General features: G+C 35.2%; 1 protein-coding gene across 1 annotated transcript in view; it reads left to right on the top strand.

Annotated features, from left to right (window-relative positions):
- Positions 1-14,580, top strand: part of HOOK1 (hook microtubule tethering protein 1) — a 64,021-nt gene extending 49,441 nt beyond the window's left edge. Inside the window, exons 16-22 of the mRNA XM_065911994.1 lie at positions 764-857; positions 2,657-2,691; positions 3,321-3,403; positions 4,117-4,217; positions 7,149-7,250; positions 9,118-9,186; positions 11,097-14,580. Coding sequence (XP_065768066.1) covers positions 764-857; positions 2,657-2,691; positions 3,321-3,403; positions 4,117-4,217; positions 7,149-7,250; positions 9,118-9,186; positions 11,097-11,267 — 655 coding nt within the window. The 3' untranslated portion in view covers positions 11,268-14,580. The remainder of the gene's footprint in view (positions 1-763; positions 858-2,656; positions 2,692-3,320; positions 3,404-4,116; positions 4,218-7,148; positions 7,251-9,117; positions 9,187-11,096) is intronic.
- The last annotated feature ends 686 nt before the right edge of the window (positions 14,581-15,266 follow it).

The raw sequence follows: 15,266 nt of genomic DNA, 5'->3' as shown, positions 1-15,266 counted from the left end.
AGAGAAAGACAGATACTGTCTTGCTGGTAACTTCAGTAGAGGTAATGACTAAGCAGGGTTTTAAAGAATGAGATTTTGCCAAGTGAAAAAGCTGCACTACTTGCTGTGCCCGTCTCTCAAGTCATGAAGAAATGGATGGAAAATGGTGGCCTTCCTTTTCTTGCAATACCCTGTGAAATCTGAAACAAGAAACGGAAACCTAGTTTCCATTCATTAAAAATACAACTGAGTGAAAACTGAGCTAGTTTTATAATTTTTATTCCAGTGAGTTCACTGTGGAAATGTCATGCTTTTGCCACTGACTCATTAAGTACCTTAAACTTTTAAATGTGGACATATATGCTTTTAGGATAAAAATATCTTTTTTAAAAGAATATTTCCTTGGAAGTAGTTTACTATAACATATATTATATCTAGCCACAGGTAGTTGTTCAGCTTTGGTTGTTGCTATTAAATGCCTACTCTGTGAGTTAAATTGCATAAGTGCACCTGGCTTCCCTGGAGGCTCCACAGGTAAAGAATCCTCCTGCAATGCAGGAGATGTGGGTTTGATCCCTGGGTGGGGAAGATCACCTGGGTGGGAGCATGGCAACCGTCTCCAGTGTTCTTGCCTGGAGAATCCCAGTGGACAGAGGAGCCTGGCAGACGATAGTCCGTAGGGTCACAAAGAGTTGTACATGACTGAAGCAACTTAGCACACATGCAGGAATCCTTAACTGCTTTGGCTTTCAGTACAAATAAACACGTGTAACCCATCTTATAGGCTGAGCAAAGAGCGAATCCGAGAGCTGCAGCAGCAGATTGAGGACCTCCAGAAGTCTTTACAAGAGCAAGGCTCCAAGTCTGAAGGCGAAAGTGTAAGTAACTGAAAAATGATGATACTTCTGTTCTGTGTGGACTCTCTCTAATTGGTCCTGATGCCCAAATTAATCTTACATTTGAAAATAATACCCTTATCATTGGGGGTGCCCTTCAATACCGTATATATCTGCATAGCAGATGCAGTGACTTTGCCAGTTTGGAGCCTATGAATCAGTAATATGGATTGGAAGGTGGTTTGTCACTGCTCTTCTTCAACAGCTGCCCCTTAGACTTATGCAGTTCCTGATTGATGGCATGCTACAACTGAACCTTCACCGTAGTGCTGGGATCCCTACAGGACTGGCTTGAGTAAAACCCTAATAAGAGTAATTAGCAGTCAGAATTGAGGAAAAGAGAGTGAGAAAGTGATTTCTGCCAAAAGACCACTCAGGAAATAGTAGGTCACACCAGCCTCCAAAGGGTAGAAATTTAAAAGCAGTCTTGAAGTACACTGCCCCTTAATTCTTCCCTCCTTTCATACAGACGCATGACCTTGCCGTTTCTAATGGTTTTATGGTCAATAACTGTGAGGGTATAGAGATCAGAGAACCTAAAAGAGATCAAACAGTGTAACTGAGTAGACATAGCAGTGTTTCCCTAGTTTGATTTCTGTGCAGAGAGAAGAAGAAGTAATAATTGAGGGAGAACGTATTTAACTAAAACAACAACAACAAAAAGATAGGGTGTGTTAGATAGGTTTTGATTGGATAGAATGTTAGGTGACATACTTGTATTTCTGGGGGAGAAAAGTATGGAGTGAGAGTAAATAATATGAAAAGGAAGATTGAAAGGGTTGAGTTTGCTTTCTGTCTTTTATATGCTTTATATGATTTTCTCTTTCTTCCCTGGGGGCTTGGAAAATAGAAATCGTCTCATGCATGGCGGCATCTCATATGTGCATATATACGGTATCGTACCTCTCTAATACAAATATTTTTAAGCCACAATAGAGAATATTTTTAAAATGGGATCATTTGGGGATAGTACATTTTGGACCGCAGTGTTTTAAAGATTTAAAATTTATTACTATAAAAAGATTATTGGAGAGCTTTCCTGGTGGTCCAATGGTTAAGACTCTATGTTTCCACTGCAAAGGGCACAGTTCAGTTCCTGGTCAGGAAATTAAGACCCTGCATGCTGTGTGGTTCAGCCAAAAACAACCACAAAAATTATTGGTATCAAAAATACATTTCAGATTATATATTTTAAACTTTTCTATCTATTTGGTAGATGATACCGAACTACTAGTGCCACTTAAATTCCTAATCTTTTAAAGAGGAAATTTTATGTTTTAAAAAACTTTTTTTAAACAAAATTTTGATGTTAATATTACAAGTGCTTGCATTTAACGGTAAGGTTTTATTATAAAGATAATTTAGTTTTTTAAGTCTGTTCTTCAGTGAAGGTCTAAAATCTTAAATTTTATATTTTAGATGGATAATTCTTTAGATGTTTAAATGTTTGATACTCCTCAATATATCACATTCAGCTTGAATTTGCTATTTTTCTTCCACTTCAAATTTTACTTTCATTATATTTAGAAATATGAGGCATTTTTCTTTCTACTCTTGCAGTATTCCTAATTTAATTTTCTGTTCTCTTTCCTTTCTTCTTTGAAGTAAAAATGTACCTAAAAGTTTATGTTTTGAAAGTATGTTATTAGAATTAAAAGTTTTTAAAACATTTGTTATTTTATATAATCCATCTTCAAAAGGAGGTAAAGAGATTTTGATGTCTGGAAGACTTCCCTTTGTCACAATAATTATCTTACAACAACTTTTTCTAATTTTTGTAGTCCAGCAAACTAAAGCAGAAGTTGGAAGCTCATATGTAAGTAAAACTGATAACTTCATTTCAAATGTGAGAGGGGAAGGATTTTATTGTAAAAGGTTATTAATACCATTTTCTGATTTTGTTTATAAAAAATAAAAACCCTGATGCAACTGAATGTTCAGCACTGTTACCAAAATGTGAAAAGAAGAACATGGTAAAAGAATCAACCTGCCTGCTCACGATCCTGAACTCCTACATTTTTCAATTGCTAGTGTCATTTGAAGAATTTACAAAATAGACAACTATCATAACTAGATTATGTGGAAAGGAAAAGTGAAAGTGTTAGTCTCTCAGTCTTGTCCAACTCTTTGTGACCCCACGGACTGTAGCCTGCCAGGCAGTATGGGGTGTTTAACCTGTGAAATATTTATTTTAACTTTCTTAGGTAAGTTAGGGTGGCCGGGGGAGAAAAACTAAAATTTTTGCCATTCACCATGTGTCAGGCAGTTTACATCCTCACAACCAACCCTTAGGATACTTGCCAGGTATTATTACCATTTCACAGATGAGGAAACTATGGATCAGAAAGTGACTTGTCCATAGTCCACAAATGTGATATGGCAGAAACCAGTTTTCATTCTTAGGTCTCTCTGACTCCAAACCTCCATGCTCTTTCCATTACTTAGGGAAAAACTAACAGAGGTACATGAAGAACTACAGAAGAAACAAGAGCTCATTGAAGACCTCCAGCCAGATGTAAACCAGAATGGTAGGTATTTGTAAAAACCTGAATCAGACTTTATCTAAAGACTTGCCTTAAAAAAAAAAAAAAAAACACTTACCTTTTTAGTTGAAGGATGCTAGAACTGTGCATATTAGTCTTTGGGAAATGCAAAGATAAATACATTGCAAATAAAAATCATTAATAATTTTCAGTGATTTAAGTAATTAATAAATGAGTATATCTTAAAGCAAAAAGTAAATCTACAAAATAAACTGAATGATTATGACAAAACCCACTGAAATGTTGTGAAGTAATTAGCCTCCAACTAATAAAAAATAATTAAAAAAAAAACCTGAATGATATATAGGAGTATCAAACATTGTAAAATGTAATAGAATTAGTAATATGGAAGTGTAAATAAAATCTGTAATCAGTTTAAAATGAACTTCAAATATGTAGAAAGAACATTTTATTTTGTGATGGTTGTGCTTAAATTATAAGCTTTATTTGCTCATTGAAATACTTGCTAGAAAGGAGAAGTATAGCTTGGTAATGCAGATTATTGATATTTTTAAGAAAAAATAATACAGAATGAACAGGGATGTCTTGTGTGTAGTTCAAAAGTTTTAGAGAAGAATTCACTATAAAGAAGGAATAAAATATTTCTCTTTGTCAGTCTTTAGAAAATACATGTAATCTTTTTATGTGAGGAGGGAGTATTTCAAATTGGTCATGTCTCTTTTTTTTTTCAACAATAGTACAAAAGATCAATGAGCTTGAAGCTGCTCTTCAGAAGAAAGATGAAGATATGAAAGCAATGGAGGAAAGATACAAAATGTACTTAGAGAAAGCAAGAAATGTGAGTGGCTTGTCTTCCAGCGTTTTAGTCTTTGTGACTTGGGTTCTAATGGGGTCCATACCCACCTTCATGGATCTATGTCACATTGCTTTGCTCCTTACCACCCTGCCTTGCCAGTCAGCTCCCTATTTACAGGGCAGACATATTAGCAGTATTTTAAGGCTCTGCATAAAATTCTCTTCTTTTATTCAGTAAATAGAAACAGGTGCAATAACTGCACATGACTTCATAGGGACAGTTTAAATGTTGTAGTAACCTCACTGGAGAAAATGACTACTGTAAGTAATGTAATCTTTAGCTCTTACAATTAACATTTGCTGTTTTGAAAACTTGTTTAAATTGTTTTAGCATTTCTGTATTAGACAACTAAAGACTAGTCTACTAGTCCACCAGACTATTCTTTTCCTTATTTCATACTTTTTCTTAAATGTTTGTAAGTACTGTTTTTATAAAATTTTTTATTTCCATGAATATATATTCTTCATTAACTATAAGTATTTTCAAAGAATGTTATTGTACCTGCAGCAGCAGGTAAACCCCATGACCTCAAGGCTTAACAAGGTAAAGGTTTACTTTTGATCGGTGCGGGAGGGGCTCTACTCCACGCAATCATGCAGAGTCTCAAGCTGATGGAGGCTCCGCCTTCTTCAGTATGGAGTTCTCAGATTCACTGGACATTGTCCAACAACTGTGCATTGGGGAAGACAGCCAAGATTGCATGGGAGATACTCAATGGATCAGGTGTAAACCACTTTCCTCTCATTTCATTGGGCAGAACTCAGGCATGTGGCTGCTCCCAACTTCTAGGGAGGCAGGCTTGTGAAACATCCAGGCAGACTGCCACAGTTCCGTGTTTCCTTTACAAAAGTATAAATGCTTTCAGTGAAAATATATTGTAAGGTTCCCAGAGACAACTGCTCATAACCTTTTGGTATATTTTCTTAACAGTGCATTTTTTTCAATGCCTATTATCTCTGTGATTGTTTACCATAATACAGACACACACTTAGTTTGTATGATCATAAAACATGATTTGTGATCATATGGTTTGTATTTTTAAACTTAATATTCTCATGTTATATAGATGTAATTTAATATTTAATGTTATGCTAAGTACTGGGAATGCAGCAGCAAAGAAGACACTTTGTATATGAAGCCGACTACAAAATAAAAGACTCGCTAGGTGATATTCTTTCAGTTGAGTAGATGTGTGATAGTTTACCTAGTCGACGTCCTATTGTTGGGAAAATTTTGTTTCCATGTCTTTTTCTTTTTTGCTCCTAAAAATAAGGCTACAGACAGCATATTTATATAGAAATTTTTCCCCCTTATTTTGGTTTATTGTCTTAATCTCATTCCTAGGTTTATCTATCAAACAAAATTATTAGGTCAAAGTATAAGAACATTGTTAAGATGCTGGAAATGATATTCCAAAAGTATTATAACTACTTAGACAAAGCAGTGACGATGAATCCCATGTTCTTTCCATCATCAAATATTGTCATTTAAAAAGCAGCTTCTTTTTTGGTAAATATGATTTTGTTTTTTCCCCTTATGCTACTTCAGGGCAGAGGTTAAAGTAGTACCATGCGTATATAACAGGAAACTCAGAAAATATAAAAAAGTCACAACCATACTTTTAGCACTTAGAGGCAATAAACTCTTATGTGTTCTTTGTAATTAAATTGTGATTTAAACACTAATATGTCTGCTTTTATAATGTGTACTTCATATGGGAGTGTCCCCTGACTCTGGTGAACTGTTGTAGTCCCATCTGCCATAGTGCCTGCTGCATTTAGTGCTTAGTAAATTGTTTTGAATGAACCACAGTAATTTTTAGGGATATTACCTTCTAGTCTTGTTTTCCGTAACTTCTGTAAACATAGATGAAATTTTCTGAATTCATTAAATTTTCAGTTCAGTTGCTTAGTCATGTCCAACTCTTTGCAACCCCATGGACTACAGCACAGCAGGCTTCCCTGTCCATCACCAACTCTTGGAGCTTGCTCAAACTCATGTCCATCAAGTCAGTGATGCCATCCAACCATCTCATCCTCTGTCGTCCCCTTCTCCTGCCTTCAGGCTTTCCCAGCATCAGGGTCTTTTCCAGGGAGTCAGTTCTTTGCATCAGGTGGCCAAAGTATTGGAGTTTCAGTAAATTTTAAATCCTTTAAAATAGTTTTGTAATTAGATCAAACAGATGACCTTATTATTGGAAACTTGTTTTTGCTTGTAATTTACACCTGATATTTCTGAGTTGATTTCCTGCCATAGTAGGAAACCACCTCGTAAACTAGGTGACCGCCTAGTTGGTTCACTCTGAGCAACATCTGGTCAAACTGTTTTTACTCAACTTACAGTAATTTACATAGCTATAATTGAGTACTCTAGAATTTACACACAAAATCATTGTCTATTACATTGTCTATTACAATGTCTATTACAATGTCTATTACATTGATCTTATGTATTGAATTACATTTAACTAGATAATGGTGATAAAAAAGATTATTGCTAAGAAATTTCTGTTACTCTTAACCATGTACATTCAGCAAATTGTATAATTATTGAATTGATTTTAATTAAACTTTAAAAAAATTTTTTAATTTATCTAAGTCAGATAAATGTTTAAAAGAGTTATTTCAGGGCTTCAGTGCTCAAAGCTTTATAAAGCTAAGTAACTATTTCTGAGTACTGTGTCTTGAAGAAAGGAAATTTGATTTGGGAATGTGTATCTTCATATTTTTAATATTGAATTTCTTTAGAATGTTATTTTTATTATTCAAGTTAGACTATAAAATACGCTACAGTTAACTCAGATCACTTTCTGGATAATGTTTCACTTTATTTACACTGATTTTATAGACTGTGTTCATATTTCAGTATTTGACAAAATAAACATAAGAGATTGGTTTTTTTTCCTTTAAACAGGTAATAAAAACTTTAGACCCCAAATTAAATCCAGCATCAGCTGAAATAATGCTACTTAGAAAGCAGTTGGCAGAGAAAGAGAGAAGAATTGAGATTCTGGAGGTAAAATTTCCATATTCATACATCTCCTCTTAATTCTGTATAATCCTGATAATTAACTGCTGCCAGCATTTTCCATTAATGACCAAGTTTCACAAGAACTTAGGAGAGCAGCACACTTCAGCCCTCAGTGTGGTTATGACAGAGCATCTCCCTGGCCCACAAGACGGGCCTTTCCAAGCCTGTGCGCCCTGCCGCATTATGTGTCTCTCCGTCTGTAACAGCCAGTCATATGGCCCGTCCTTCTTTCTAGTAGAGTTCTGCTATCATGCTCCTTTTAAAATGTCAAAGGATGGATGAGAGTTCACTTTTTAGGAAAAAAAGAAACAAAGCTCATATTTTTAAACAGGTACTGTACTTAGTTAACCAGATTCTTCCCTTTTCTTCTCCCTGTAAGTCAACTAGGAAGGTTGTGTTTTAGGGAAGTATATTCATCATTTTCTTCACGTTATTTCTGAGCCATTAGAGTGTGGTAAAAGTACTTAAAGTCTTGAAGACTTTAGTATCCTGCATGTACACCAGCCTTATGGTGGCACTTGCTATAAATGCTTGTCCAGGCCATGTCAGGCATTGTAAAAAGTACTGGATAGAGGTATCTCTCAGGAGAAATAACTCTTCCTTCTTTAGGATCCAGTTTCAATATCTCCTCTTTTATAAAGCTCTCCATGTATGTCTTAGCACAGTTAGTGATCTCTCCATAGTGACTCCACGTACTTTGAACTCCTGAATTCATTCCATAATAGCACCTTTCTTTGTGACATGTGTTAGAGTGTCTTGAGGACAGGTGCTGTATCTTATATCTCTGTACTGCAGCATTCAGTATCACACAAATCAGAGGCCAAGGTTACAGCTTTAGTGTTAATGTGTGTTAAAGTTATCACCTTCCTCTCTAATCATCAATCTCTTCATCTGTAAAATAATGGGACTTGAACTGAATGATTGCTGAACTCTTAAGTTGCTCTGATTATTCATGTCCCAGTGAAAGCCAATGAGCAGGTACACCAGTGTCGTTGCTTGACATGCTGCTCCCTAACAGCTGTGATGATAAAACTGCGCCTCTAATACAGGGCTCTGAGGAAGTCTTCAGTTAAGACCCTGGATATGGACTTTTCATTTATGGGTGCATATCTATATACACACTGCAGAAGTAAAGAGGAGAAAGCTAGTGTTTATAGCAGAAGTTCGTCTATCTGCATCCTCCTTGGGCAGTTCTGGAGTGCATGTGATCCAGAAGAGCATCTTATCTCCTTTGTTTCCTGTACGTTTTTTGTTTCATGAGCATCTGTAGGAACATTCAGATGTTTTAGATTATAACATTTTATGTGAGTCAGCTATACCTGGTGCTCAACAAAATTACAAAATCCACTGTACTAGAATAATTAAGAAATGAATGTCAGTCTCTAGGGTGGCACACAGATAGGGCCACAGCCAGTCTAGTATACAGCCACCAAGGACCGAGACAGAACAATTGAGGCTTAAGCTTTACAGGAAATTTTAAAAGATTTTTGGGGTTATTTTTCCCCACATCCCTTTTCTCCTTAGTTTTGACTCCTCCACAGGTGCAGCTGTGTTTTGTCACTGAAGCCAGTGGGTTACTTTTTTCTCTAGATAGAATCACTCAGTTTTTGTTGTTATTGTTCAATATCTGTTCTCCTAATAAAGTTCCTAGATTTTATTAGTCAGTCTTACTCTTTGCTGAAGCTGTTGGGCATGTGCTGTCTATGAGTCAACTTTACATTTTGTCTGCTGTATGTGCCTCCCAGCACATTATTCACATTCTCTTGATCATAAGCATAATGAAAAAAGTATCCATTTTTAGCAGTTTGGGTTTATTTCTGGAATTTTAAATAGTCCTTGTATCTTTTTCCAGAGTGAATGTAAAGTAGCAAAATTCCGTGATTATGAAGAAAAACTCATTGTTTCTGCCTGGTATAATAAGGTGAGTTGAAATTTAGCCAGTGATTAGATGTCTTGAACCGTGCTTATCAAACATTTTGACCATGAACCGTGGAAGGAATTAGTACAAATTAGAACATGTACAAGTTAGTACATGTTCACGTTTATGCATAATTGAACAGTTACCCTGACTCTGTGTGTCCCACTCAGGTATTTGGTCATATGCTCTTTTATTAAAAAAAAAAAAAAAAACTGGTCATATCTAGATTTACTTTATATTTTATTTTAATGTCTTTAGTTGATTCTGACTTTTTCAAAACCACTAAATCGATTTCATTACTCAGCAACCTTTAAATTAATGTACATGAAGCATTCGTGCAGTTCATAAACATTTTTAAAATTGCCTCATTTGAGCTAAAGCAGTTAATATGTTCTTCATAAAGGGTTTCTGTGGAAATACAAATATCTGTATAATGCAAAATTAAGTGTTACTAGTGCTCAGCATTTAATATCCGTAAAGCTGATCTCAGTATGTCCTTTATTGTACTTATTTTTTGTAGTTCAGACACTGCTCTTCAAGAATTGTCTGTCTGTCCTTCCTAACAAAGAAAATAGTATAAAATAATTTGAAACGCATTTTATTTTGTCATCCTTAGTGGGATGTTTTCAATAGTAGCATTTCTTGATGTATATGGTTCTTTTGGGTATTCTAACCAGCTAGCATAGATGATAACACAGCCATTATCGACCTTAGCTACTATGTATCTGTGTATTTATTGATAGTATGAGAGAATTTTGGACTCTCCACCTGTGACCCCTGTACTTCATCACGTGGAACTGGTTATCCTTCCTTAAACATGCCTTCTTCTCTCATGCCATCGTACTTTTTGTCTGTATTCTTTCCCTCCCTCCTCTGTTTGATAAAGTCTGCCTTAATTTAGCAAGACCTTGAAGGAAATTGTGTAGATTTTCCCAGCACCTTCCCTCATGAGTTATCCATCCTAGTTAAGATCAGAGACAATTTATTATTTTCCTTGTTGCTCTGTGGCCTCTTGACACATAATAAATTAGCAAAGATACTAGAGCCAAATAATGCATTATTTAGTCATTTCTCAGCCTGTGTTTTTTGAGCATTTAAATGGCAACCCACTCCAGTATCCTTTCCTGGAAAATCCCATGGACAGAGGAGCCTGGTGGGCTGCAGTCCATGGGGTCGCAAAGAGTCGGGCACGACTGAGCGACTAACACTTGCGGTAACACTATGTACTGGTTACTACTGAAGCTGTAACTGTGGTATGTGGTCTAGTGAGAGAGGAGTAATGACTTTCCTTGGTAAGGAACACAACAGCCCACAGCTATGGTAATTTGTCATGTACAGATTTACAACTAGACCATAGTAAATTTGAAGTATTCTGTGGTTCTCAAACTTCAGCATGCATCAGAAGACTTGTTAAAATACACTGTTGGACTTATCTGCAGAGGTTCATAGTCAGTCTAGGTAGAATCCATAAGTATAATTTGTACTTTTAAATTCCCAGTGGTGCAGGTGTTAATCCACAGGCCACATTTCAAGAACCATTGACCTGAGCTATTCTCTTGTGCTGTGTCTGCTCACAGTGGCTGGAATAATGACCCGGCATGAACGTTTGCTTGGAACTTTTTTTGTTGTTGTTATAATTAAGCTTAATTCTAGGACATTATTTTAAGCTATTGTTTCTAAAGATTTCAAATGTAATGGATTAAAATAGAGAAACTGGGTTTTACGCCCTGGTTTTCTCCTATCTTAATGGGTATTATCACGTGCGGATTCGCTTCTGAACTCTTATTTTTCTCTATAAAAAGTGAGGAAAACACCCGCTTTAGAGGATTGTTTTGAGGATTAAATGACTTTGTATCGGTGGAAAGCACTTTGCAAACTCTAAACAGTCACGTTGTTTGTTTGTTTTTGTTCAGAGTCTAGCATTCCAGAAACTGGGGATGGAGTCTAGACTTGTGAGCAGCAGTGGGGCTTGCAAAGACACGGGGGCCTGTGCTCCCGCCCGGTCTTTTCTAGCGCAGCAGCGGCACATCACCAGCACCAGAAGAAGTCTCTCTGTTAAAGTTCCTGCTGCGACAGCTGATTAAACTGCAGAAGAACACATAAACAGAAGTGCCCTTAAAGTATTTTGTATCTGTCAACTAACTGCAAGGTTGAAAACAAGTGTATGTTTCTCATAGCAGCTTTTTAAAAATCAAAATGTATGCAGTTAATCTTGCCAGATTAATATGGAGACAGAATTTGGAAGTAGCTATCTGGGGGAGCACGTGTGAATAATTGGAAGATATAATAAGGTAAACATCTCAAACATTTGTCTTTGGAGAGTATTATATTATTTCAAATTGACTTTGTATATTTTAATGTTCTCAGTTGTAGCAGTAACTAATTTGCAATGTGTTATCAGTTATATGCAATTTAAAACTACTGTTCTGGTTCATATAAAAATAGTGGACAGGTAGGCACATGGAGAACTATACAAGAGTTATATTTTTTTGACAAAAATACACAGATATTACCTCTGACCCCTCTCTGTCATTGAATGGGTATATTTTTATCATGTAGTGGAAAATAACATTTGGAAGATTTGACTGTATTGAAATGACTTCTCCATAGTAGAAGTGACTATTTGGAAATGTTGCAGATTTAGACAAGGTCATAGTTCTCATATGTACCTACTATAAACAAAGACTTCTGTATAACATGGCTGAAATGTTAAGGGTATGGACTTTGGACTTTAAGAGATGACTTTCTGATGGGAGGCAAGCTGAAAAATATACTTCGTGTGACGTGCCCACACTATTTTAATATAATTAATGAAGATTACAATTATTACTGCTTTTAAGCATAAAATTATTATTGTTTTTAAGCAATTAGAGGGCTTCTACTAAAAAAAAAAAAAGATGAGTTAGTAGTTTACCTCTTCACTGAAAAGAGAGTATACAGTGAAGGGTCAATTTGGAATAAGTTTTACGTTGTTTACTAATTAAGAAACCTGTCTTGGGCTGAGTTTATCGTATTTAGTTGTTTTCTGCCCAAAGCTCTTTTTCTCAAAGGTGTTACTCCATTATTTTTAGTCATTTTTAAGAGTCACACTTTGGAATTTTAATTTGAGTAAAATCTGTGCTGTCCAATAATGTAACCAAAAGCCACATGTGGCAAATTGATTAAAATTAAAAATTCAGGTCCTTGGTTGCACTAGCCACATTTCAAGTGCTCAATAGCCACATGTGGCTAATGACTACAGTACTGGACAGTGCAGATATAAAATGCAAAAACCTCCATTGGACAGCACAGTACTAAATCTTTTTATAAAAGTCTGAAAATACTCAATGTTAGAAGAAAAACGAAAAAAAAAGAAAAATGTTAGGACAATATCAAATATGAAAAGGAATTGAATTGTGATGTAAGCAGCATCTTGCATTCCTTTTAGTTGAATACCTTGTGTTGTGACATTCACAGTTAATTTTTCCAGAACTGTTCAACAGTTACAATACCGATCAACACATGTCTAGACCAGGGGTCAGCAAACTTTCCATAAAGGGACAGATGGTCGATATTTCAGTAAATGTTTTAGACTTTGTGGGCCATATGATCTTTTGCAAATACTCATCTCAGCTGAAAGTATAAAAGCAGCGGCCATACACAATATGTAAATAAAATAGGTGTGGTTGTATTTCAGTAAAACTTAGCAGAAACCGGCCAGAGTAGGCCAGACTTGGTAGGCTTATAGACCTCTGGTAAAGATTTTATTGTTAGCCTCTTAGCCTTTTTTTTTTTTTTTAATTACGAGTATTGTTCCATTTACGGTATTATTCAGATACTTGGTTTTTAGATTCTATACCAGTAAATGTTTCTAATCAGTGAAAATATAAGAATTTCATACTCTATTTGGGTCTCTGAGGTTAGGAAGCATCTGCCAGGATATTTTGTTTTATCAGGGTTACTTCTTTTTACTACCTCTTAGATTTTGGTGTTCTTTACTGGTGCAATTATGTTATTGGGTTGCATTTTCCTATATTTTTACAGTCTCTGCTTGCCTGTGACTTTTAGTGAAATGAAATACGTCTTTGAAACTATTTTAGCATGCTAATTAAAATTTTCCAGTTATTATGGCATTTTGGTATATTTTGGTCAATGTAAGACATCTGCTCCTTTAGTGTTTACTACTTGCTTGTAATTGAGATTTCAGAAGCCCTTCAAGCTCTCTTTTAATGAAATCTGTTGTAAAACATCAACTTCAATAAATTAGAATTTTCACAGTTCAATTGCTTATAATTTTCCAATTATTATATTTGAAATTTCTAAATAATTCATGCAATTTCTAAATAAGGGTGTAAGACTAGATTCTTTTTCCTAAATAGAAAGCAAATTTTGTGATTTATCACTTTTCTAGTTGATAGAATTTAACATGCTCGATATGTATTTATAATAACTTACTAACATAATTTAAAGTTCTGTATTATTGTGATTATCATATGGAAATCCAGGAACTGATCAGAAGTGAGAGTCTTTTCCACATCTGGTTAATATAGTGAGATTGACACCCTGTGGGTGGTAAAGCATTATAAATATTCATCTTGAACCATGATTTTTACATGTTTGTGTTGTGAGGCTTGAGTGCATATTACCAGGGAAGAGAAATTCAGCATTTATCTATTTGATAAGGAAGTGAATGTCCCAGTGATTATAAAGTAAAACCACTTTGGGAATGATCTTTAATTTTCAGCATTTTCTCTAAGATTAATAATTCCTTTACCTTTTTAAAATAAAAATGTGTACACATATGACAATGTTTATCCTCTGCTTAATGTAATGCAAAATATTTGAAGTTCATTGTATTTTTTCAATGAAGAAAGACTGTTGAGCTAATGATTTAAGATACATTAAGAATTAATGTCTTGTCTAGAAACATTAAACTGAGAATCCCTTGCAAAGATATCATCATCTTTGATAACTGGAGTGCTAAGAAGAATGTCAAATAATACTTCTACTTCTATACCTGTTTCTACACCTCTGGCCCTATGGGATGGCTTTTAGGCCACAATATTATCTGTGTTAGGTTCTCTGTATGTGTATTTAATGAATAACATTCCCATGTAAAAATGTGTGTATGTGGTTTTATGCATACATTCATATTGTGAACCTGTACATTGCAAAGAAGTAAATTTGTAAAGCACAACCATAAAAGAAAATAGTGTGCAGTTATTAAACTTGATGTATCTTAAATGTAATTTTTAGTTTGTAAAAGGTTCTTTCTATTTTCTATGGCAAAGACTTTGACACTTAAAAAATAGAAGTGATACTGGATTTATTTTTGTAAGTATTTAAGATATTATTTTAAATAAATGATTGTCCAATATGATAGTTGTCAGATGTTTTAAGTAAATAAACTTTCTGATTCTGTGTCTGATGTGTATTTTTAGTGGGTACAAGTGCACATTTATTTGCTGCTTTAAATAAAAAACAAATATTTAGACTGGTAAAGAAAAAAGAATTGCATTAATTCTAATTTTGTTTTTCATTTGAATTTTGTTGGTGAATGAGAAGATGTGTAAAAGTGATTTTTGATGTATCATTTTTGTCCCCAATTTGCATTATCATGGACGCTAGAATTTTTTTTTTTTCAAAATCTGATACGGTCATTTAATATTCATTCTTCTCTTCTTTCTTTAGTCACAGAACCCCATACTTTAGCTTGTTACATTTATCAAGGGGGATGCACAGGAAGGAAGTGTGGATTAACTACTTGCCAAATTCCTTTGTGCAGCTTTCCAGGTGGGGTAGTGGTAAAGAATCTGCCTGTTAATGCAGGAGTGCCGGTTTGATCCCTGGGTCAGGAAGATCTTCTGGAGGAGGAAAGGGCAACCCACTCCAGTCTTCTAGCCTGGGAAATTCTATGGACAGAGGAGCCTGTGGAGGGCTGTAGTCTGTGGGGTCACAAAGAGCTGGACGCGACTCATCACACCTTGTAAAATTGGGTTGGCCATTTAACTACGTTCTGGCCAAAGAGATGTGAATAACAGTGATGGGTGCCTATAAAGAAAGGGCATGGTTTCCCTAGTTCTTCCCCCTCCACTCCTTATCTC

This window comes from Muntiacus reevesi, chromosome 1 (genome assembly GCF_963930625.1).
Source record: "Muntiacus reevesi chromosome 1, mMunRee1.1, whole genome shotgun sequence".
Lineage (NCBI taxonomy): Eukaryota > Metazoa > Chordata > Mammalia > Artiodactyla > Cervidae > Muntiacus > Muntiacus reevesi.
This window is presented reverse-complemented; position numbering and strand designations above follow the sequence as displayed.